This window comes from Bos taurus, chromosome 26, assembly GCF_002263795.3.
Source record: "Bos taurus isolate L1 Dominette 01449 registration number 42190680 breed Hereford chromosome 26, ARS-UCD2.0, whole genome shotgun sequence".
Taxonomy (NCBI): Eukaryota; Metazoa; Chordata; class Mammalia; order Artiodactyla; family Bovidae; genus Bos; species Bos taurus.
In genome coordinates, this window is record NC_037353.1 from 21,131,838 (window position 1) to 21,140,795 (window position 8,958).

Below are 8,958 nucleotides of genomic sequence, written 5' to 3' on the forward strand. Positions count from 1 at the left end.
AATCTCTGGCACCACTACTCGACTCTGCTACTATTGTAAGAAAGCAGCCACAAAAACAGACAACAGGCCATAGTTTACTGACTCTTACTCTAGATTATTGTACTGAGTGGGATTCAAATACTGCTAGAGTTCGTGATTTACTATCTCATCAAAACATCCACACTACCTTCCGGAGATCTCCTCCAGAACAATATTCCATTGCTAGCAGAGGCACATCGTTAATCAAAAAATTCAATTCCTCAGGAACGTCACAGGCCTTTACAACATTGGCGTGGTTCAACCTAACAAGGGGAAAGCATTATAATAAAAAATTTGTTTCCAGTGAAAAGGGACTGAGTTTGAAATTGTAGTTATTTGGGGGCAGTGAGGGGACAAAAGACTGACTTTATTTATAATGTTCTAATTTCTCATTTGTATAATTAAAAATTGATATTGTGTAAAAGTTTTTAATTTGTGTACAAATACATGTTTTTCAATAAATATTGAATCACATTATATATTGTTTCCTAACATCTTTTTTTAAACTTAGTAATATATCATATCACCATCATCATCACACAGTGGTCTCTAAACTGGAATAGATTCCCATGGCCCAGGGACCTAAAGAAACAGAATTTCCATGTGTAGAGCCTGAGGATTTGTATTGTTAAAAGGTTTTTCTAGTGATTCTGCCAGATAGCCAAGTTTGAGAACCATTAAAATGCATTGAGAACTCTGAAGTCAAAAAGTGCTTATTTCAAATCCCGAGTCTATTACCTATCAGTTATATGACTATAAGCTTCAACTTTTTCTTTAGCAAAGAGATAATGCCTAAACACTGGGTTGCTGTGACAACGAGAAGATATGGGTAAGCCCTTATTAGCATTCTACCTGTGGATGTTTTAAAACATAGCCACTTCTCCCTTCAAGAGCTGAATTCTCTTTCCCTGAAGTAGAGGCTATATTAAAGGACTGATTTCTAACAAACAGAAATTATTTGGAAAGGATAGAGTGTAGCTTCTGAGGGAAGATCATAAAAATATGTCCGCCTGCTCGCTCTCTCTCAGATCACTGACTTTGGGGAAAGTTAGCTGCTATGTTATGAAGACATTCAAATTTCCCTATGGAAAGAGAAGCACATGTGATGGGGCACCAATGCCTCTAGCCAACAGACACTAAATGAGCTTTGAAGTGGACACTCCAGCCCCACTCAAGCCTTTGGATAACTGCAGCCCCAGTCAACATTTCGAGATGTTTCAGGAGGCATCTCTTGAGTCAAAACCACCTAAGTCACTCCCAAATTCCTAAACCACAGAAAGTGTGAGACACCAAACTTCTGTTGTTTTAACCCACTAAGCTTAAGGATAATTTTTTTACAAAGCAATGGATATACTATTTAACAAAAGTAGGTGAGAGTAAAAAAAATTTTTTAATTAAAAGTAGTGACCGCTATTTAACTATAAAGTATAACAGATAAGCACTGCCTGAGACCCAAAGGAAACAGATTCTGCCCTCAGAAAGCTGAGTCTGATAATACCTAGCTGACATTTTATTTTATGTTTTTGGAGCATAGAAAAATTTACAGCAAGGCCATGCAAGGAAATGGTGGCTCATGCTCTAAAAAACTCCAAGTTCCCTGAAGGGCTTTTTGTTTTTCTTCAATATTATACTATTATTACCTAGATAACTATTTAAACAAAACCTACTTAAGCATGATGTGATGTTATTATTTGAAATAAAACACACATATTTAATGAGAAGGAGAAAAATATGCCCCCCAAAAGATTCAAAGAAGAATGGATTCCTAGCCTCCTTCCCTATGATGACATCTGGGTGGGTTGCAAAACTGGGGAAACTTAAGTCATCAAGTACACTTACTTCTTCATGATCTGGATTTCATGGCACCACCGTTCTCTGTTTTTGGTACTTAGCTCTAGGCGACAAGACTTAATTGCTATTTTGAGATCAAGTTCCTGCCAAAATAGAAAATCAACAGAAGATTATAAATTAGGTTCTTGTGCAGATTTACTTGCTATCAAAGAAATGCCAACTTGGGGAAACAAAACTCTTTTAGCTTTACTAATTAAACAGAAGATTATAAATTAGGTTCTTGTGCAGATTTACTCGGAGAAGGCAATGGCACCCCACTCTAGTACTCTTGCCTGGAAAATCCCATGGACTGAGGAGCCTTGAAGGCTGCAGTCCATGGGTCGCTGAGGGTCGGACACAACTGAGCTACTTCACTTTCACTTTTCACTTTCATGCATTGGAGAAGGAAATGGCAAACCCACTCCAGTGTTCTTGCCTGGAGAATTCCAGGGACAGGGGAGCCTGGTGGGCTGCCATCCACGGGGTCGCACAGAGTCGGACATGACTGAAGTGACTTAGCGGCAGCAGCAGCAGCAGCAGATTTACTTGCTATCAAAGAAATGCCAACTTAGGGAAACAAAACTCTTTTAGCTTTACTAATTAAACATATTTATCCACAGTTCTCTTGAGCCAATGCTTCTGCCAAGTAAGCCATGAGACTATTAAACTAATGCTTTTAAACTGACCTTCAAACACCAAAGCACACAAGCAAAAAGTTACTGAGGCTGATCCTGTAACAGATCTCTTCAGAACACCATCTCACACATGCTGCTAGAATATAAAAAGACTCTGTCTCCCCAACAACCCCTTTCTGAATTTAGTCAAGGCAGCTGAAAACGGTTCCAGGTTCCCACATAACTAGAATGCGGAGAATAATTCAGGGCTCCCTGCCTCAACAGTAGGAAATAGTTTTAATATGACCAAATCTAATACAAAAAAACTCCAAAACTATTTCCTAATTTTTGCATTTCAAATGACATTGAAAGACTCCTAACAATGGTTGTATATTCCCATGTCTAGAAAACGGACCTAACAGCTCTTGCCTCTATGACTAGTAATTTAGCCAATTCTAACTGAAATTAAACCCAACCTGATGTACATTACAGGAAGCAGCCAAACCTCATCACATTCTGGCAACAGTAATAATGCAGCCCAGGAACAGGAAGCAAGACACAATTTGTATAGGATGGTCTGAAATGGGGGCCAGCAAGAAATGAGATAACTGATGTATAGAGCGAGAGTAAGGAACTAGGCCAGACTACAGCCCAACCTAACCAGTGTCCTCCCTTCCTTCAGCCTCTCGTTATGAGTAGATGCTGAGCTGCTGCTAGGTCCTGTGTACGTTTTTACCACTATGGAGTCAATCTGGTACAACCATGAACAACATTAAGTCCTAAATTCTCATATGAGTAAGGCAGAAAGCTATCTATTTCAAAAAGATTTCACCCTAAAGTATCCTTCAACCTCTCAGTTTATATTTCAGCTACTCTCTGAAGGTCTCCCTCACTTTTCACGGAGAATGCTCTGTGGAAAGTTTATACATGTCCAGCAAAACAAAAAAAGAAGAGTTTGGTGCTTTAAAAAAAAAAAAAAGGTAACAGTAATAGGCAGGAGATGAATGGTGGTGATAGCTGCACAAAATGTGAATGTACTTAATGCCACAGAACTGTACACCTAAAGATGGCTAAATGGCAAATGTTATGTATATTTTACCACAATAAAAAATTGGAAAATACTAAGCTAAATTATGGAGAAGGCAATGGCACCCCACTCCAGTACTCTTGCCTGGAAAATCCCATGGATGGAGGAGCCTGGTAGGCTGCAGTCCATGGGGTCGCTGAGGGTCGGACACGACTGAGCGACTTCACTTTGACTTTTCACTTTCATGCATTGGAGAAGGAAATGGGAACCACTCCAGTGTTCTTGCCTAGAGAATCCCAGGGACGGCAGAGCCCGGTGGGCTGCCGTCTATGGGGTCGCACAGAGTCGGACACGACTGAAGTGACTTAGCAGCAGCAGCAGGAAGCTAAATTAGTTTCTATTAGTTTCTTTACTATAGGACTTCACAGAGCTTTTAATATGCTATTGTGGGTTATGACTCTCCAATGAAGAAATATTATATGCATCATTTATAGAATGTATTCGGAGAAGGCAATGGCACCCCACTCCAGTACTCTTGCCTGGAAAACCCCATGGATGGAGGAGCCTGGTAGGCTGCAGTCCATGGGGTCGCTAAGAATCGGACACGACTGAGCGACTTCACTTTCATTTTTCACTTTCATGCATTGGAGAAGGAAATGGCACCCCACTCCAGTGTTCCTGCCTGGAGAATCCCAGGGATGGGGGAGCCTGGTGGGCTGCCATCTATGGGGTCACACAGAGTTGGACACGACTGAAGCGACTTTGCAGCAACAGCATAGAATGTATTGACCACAGTATCCTTTTTTCAAAGCATTTTACAAGATTAGTTTTTCCAAACACATTGTGAGAAGTGCCACCCTATATCGTAGGAAGAGTTCTTTGGTTATTTCACCATGCTTCTACATCACTTTACAAATACCTTCATTATATAGGTTGCCACATTGTACTTCAAGTGTTTCTGTGTCTACTTCTCTCACTAGACTTGAAATTCTTTGAGGGAAGAAAATACTGTTTTTGTTGATTCTGGTACCATCAGCTGTCAGCTACCCAATAATCAGTTAAATAAATCATATTACATCCTTTTCTCTTTCTCGTTGTGATTTAAGAGGGGGTAGATGAAATATTGAAATGTGGCTTCCACCAAAACACAACGATTTGAAAGCCAAACTCAAAGCTCTAATTGGAAAAGTAATGATACTATTTCCAAGTCTTACCACAGAGTATTCTCTTCTCACTACAGACTCAGTTGTCAAATGTCCCAGTTCTGGGGAAGGGCCACTGTGAATATCTGGAAAGTTCCCAAGAGATTTCTAAGATTCTAGAGGAAGCTAAATCTCTTCATTTAAACAGTGATGAATTCCAAAGACACATCCTCTGGTAACACATCCTCTGGTATGTTGGGAGGAGGAAAATTAGGGAGGAATTATTGTTTAAAGACTCATGTCCTGGAGGCTCAGATGGTAAAGAATCTGCCTGTAATGTAGGAGACCCAGGTTCAATCCCTGGGTCAGGAAAATCCCCTGGAGAAGGGAATGGCAACCCACTCCAGTATTCCTGCCTAGAGAATTCCATGGACAGAGGAGCCTGGAGAGCTACAGTCTGTGGGATCACAAACAGTCAGACAGGACTGAGCAACTAACACTTGCTCTTTCTTTCATTGTTTAAAGGGTACAGAGTTTCAATTTGGGAAGATGAAAAAATTCTGGAAATAGAGGGTGATGGCTGTTGCACAACAATGTAAACATACAATGTCACTGAACAGTACACTTTAAAAGGATTAAAATGTAACTTTTATGTTATATATATTCCATCACAATTTTTTTTTAAATTTTAATGTATTCATTCATCCCCAGCCAGGAACCAAGCAAAGCAGTCACATAAACAGGCGAGCATGCAAACTCCTTTTTCTTATGACCAGACTGATGGGCAGGTTGATAACAAAGCCACAGGCAACATTCTGCTGGAATGTACTTGGCCCCCTCTCTTTACTCTTTGAATGCCTTGTGTCTGATAGTTAAAATTATTAAATTTACTATTTGTCTGGCTGTCAAAGTACTTAATGCCTGGTCCTTCACCTTCCTTTCTCCCTCTCTCCAAGACTCTCTCCTATGCTCTACTAGAAACATGCTTCACAAAATTTCCTGTTATATCAGTGACATTTGTCATTGTATAACTGCCACACAAACAGACCTAATCCTCCCAGGTAGACTCCCATCTACCCTACCCCTCCCTATGCTGTGAGCTCTCTACTCACATTCATACTTCTTAGGACAGCAAATCATGATTCCCCCTCTTGAATCCACTTCTTAGGTCATAGGCCAATACATTTTAGAAACAGCTTAACTGTTCATCTTGTCTTATATGTTTTTCCAGAAAGATTTACCTTTTACAAAAAATCTTCGAGAACACCACTTTTATCTTGACATTTCCTTTTTTTAACATCAGTTAATGATGATGAAGATGATGACAACAGCAACAACACAGCAGCAGCAGGAGCTAACATCTGAGAGCTTACCATGGGCGTGGCACTTATAAACATCTTATTTAACTCTCAGACTCATGATGTATATACATTATTATAACCATTTTACATATGATAAAATAAAAGCTATACTGCAGGGAATATTGTTCCAGGGTCTAAAAAGCTAATAGGTCTGAAAATGTCCTTCAAGAGAGCATGTGCTGTGCTAAGTCTCTTCAATTGTGTCCAACTCTTTGCCACGCTATGGACTACAGCCCACTAGGCTCCTCTGTCCCTGGGATTCTCCAGGCAAGAACACTGGAGTGGGTTGCCATTTCCTCCTCCAAGGGATTTTTCCGACCCAGTGGTCAAACCATGTCTCTTCTGTCTTCTGCATTGGCAGGCGTGTTCTCTACCACTAGCACCACCTGGGAAGCCCTCAAGAGAGCACCGACCCCCCTCAAAGGCAGTGCATAAGGCTGCATGCATGTGCGTCTGTGCATTTGTCTGGGGAAAAGGTTCATAGCTTTTATTGGTATATGAAAAGACTGGCTCACACATGATCGTTAGATGCTGCTACCATGGTTAAATATTTTCAGTTATTTTCAGTTAAATCGAAGCACAATTTCCGAGTCTAATGTTAACTGTCTTCACCTGCTAGAGGACCTCACCCTCTATCTCCTACCCTTGTGAATCCACGATCATTTTCACCAGGTGTTCCCTACTTAGAAAGCATCCCCAATTCCAAAGCCCCAACACCCAATGAAACCAAAAGCTTGACTGCGGACCCACTATGACACCGTCCTTGTCTACTCCAGGCCCTACAGACATCACAAGGCTTGCAAGCACACACAAAAAACACACACATTCCAACAGGCAGCCCCGACCCAGCCCCATCTTCTCAGCCACTTGTGCTCACAATATGTGCACACTCTGATATGTGTGTACCTCCCACACCCTGACTCTATATTCAGAGGGACACGTACGTGCCAGCACGCTCGGTAAACACATCTTGACAGTCATAACAAAAGTTCTCCCTAATAGCTCTCTCTCACACACTGCCCAGAACTCAGATAAACCTCGGACTCAATCCCAGGCTCACAAATACAATCAGTCCTCTGTCCTCTCTCTCACACACACACACACATACTGAGGCTCACTGGCCCACGACACTGCCCCACCGACAATCTCTCACGTACTGACAAGGCACTGTGTTCCACAGGCGCCCTGACAAACACCCACCGCCGCTCCCTTGCGCGCCCCGCCTCACCCGATGTTGATACAGGCAGACGTTCCCGAAGCCGCCGGTGCCCAGCCGCTCCCGCATCTCCCAGGGCCCGCCCGCGCCCGGCCGCAGCCCCGGGGGCCGCTCCATGGGGCGGGAGGGCGAGCGGCCTGAGGCTCCGCCACTGTTTCGAGGCCGGTTCCGGGCCGCAGAGGCTCGCGCGTCTTTCTTCTCGCGAGAAGCAAGCGTCATTTCCGGTAACTGCGGCAGCGAAAAAGCCCGCCCCGAGCCCCGCCGGCGAAACGGTAGGGAGGAGGTGGGTACTTTAAATCCCCTCTCTCAGAACGTTCCCTAGGCATCGTCGTAGCTGAGAAAACCCACATGTGTTTTCCCAATCTTCAAAAATATAAGCTCTCCAAACAATTCCCTTAAAATCACTTTCCAAATCAGTCTTTGCCGTATTCGTCTTTTCTAAACTTAAGGTTGTCCCCACCCTTGTCTACGCTTCACCTTATTTCAGACCTTTCCTCCAGCCCCACCAGCCGCTGAGCTGCCACTGGTAAAGGCCACCGAGGATTTAAATATTGGGAAATCCGAAGAACTAGAAAGAATTCTGCGCTAACAGGCCCGCTGATGCATTAGGCGTCGTAGTTCATTTTTCTTTTCTTCTCTTAAATGACTTCGTATGCACCTGTTCTAGGATCTCCCCTATAACCCCAAACAACTCAAGGATGTGACGCTGTTCCGGAGTAAAGAATGCTCCGCCTGACTTCGGGAGCTTTTCCCTAAAAGCCTCACGGAGCTTGCTGTCAGGCGTACCTCCAGTTGTGGGTTTGCCAGCACGGAAGTTCCTCATTGTGGGGTTGTTTCCGACACGCCAGGCAGAGCTGGAGGCAAGCTTCCGATAGCTATTGGTGCAACAGTAATTAAGTGCGTCCGAGTGGCAGACTGCCTTAGAATAGGGGCGCCAACTCCCCATTCTCGCTTTGAGTGTTGTACGCTTCATGTAAGTTGATCTCATCAGTCACTCCAAGGTATATCGGCATGGAATCAAATTCTCTAAGTGAGAGTTTCCTTAAGCCTGGTCAGTTGCCCCTCCTTTGAGATTATGTGCACTTGGACCATCATTTGTGCAGCCTGGGTTGTGAACTTAGAATTCAGCTAACATTTTGTGACATGACTGCCACTAAAGATGTAGCATGTTGAGACTTCTAAGGTGGATACAGTAGGTGCACCACAGTAGTGTTGCTGTTTTGAAAGCACTGAATGGACATTGTTATAGCAAATGTCTGTTGTCCCCCAGATCCCTGAATATTGCAGCCAGGATGTTGAACACTGTAAGATACAAACCATGTTGTATAGTAGTTCACCAGTAACCTGTGTGTAGTATCCAAAATTCTGATTCCCATATATGCTTGCTAGCCATGGAGCTGGAGCATCAGTCTTGAAGGTGGCACACAGTACCACCAAAAGCATGTCCCTTCTAGCTGGGCAGACTACACAGATTGTGGCAGACTGTCCAAACAGAATGAAGTCCTCATTTGCTAAGTGGGCAGCATCTGGCTCTGGAGTGTATCTGATAGGCATAGGTAGGGCCAAAATCCCTAATTCTTACTTGGAAGAGCTATGAAGGGATGCTGAAGACCCTTAAGTGGCCATCTTTGCAGGAACTGAGTTGTTTCCGATAGTTCACTTTTTGAGGTTTTTCTGAATTTAAAAAAAAAAATCCTGGCTGGTTACCTTCAGGCTCTATCATCTTGAAGCTTGCCAGCTTGTTTTTTCA

General features: G+C 43.0%; 1 protein-coding gene across 1 annotated transcript in view; it reads right to left on the minus strand.

Moving 5' to 3' along the window:
* The window catches only part of CHUK (component of inhibitor of nuclear factor kappa B kinase complex), a gene marked incomplete at its 5' end in the record, with an annotated part of 42,265 nt that extends 34,905 nt beyond the window's left edge, over positions 1–7,360 (minus strand). The window contains 3 exon segments of the mRNA NM_174021.2: positions 167–281; positions 1,858–1,952; positions 7,221–7,360. Coding sequence (NP_776446.1) covers positions 167–281; positions 1,858–1,952; positions 7,221–7,325 — 315 coding nt within the window.
* Positions 7,361–8,958: the final 1,598 nt, after the last annotated feature.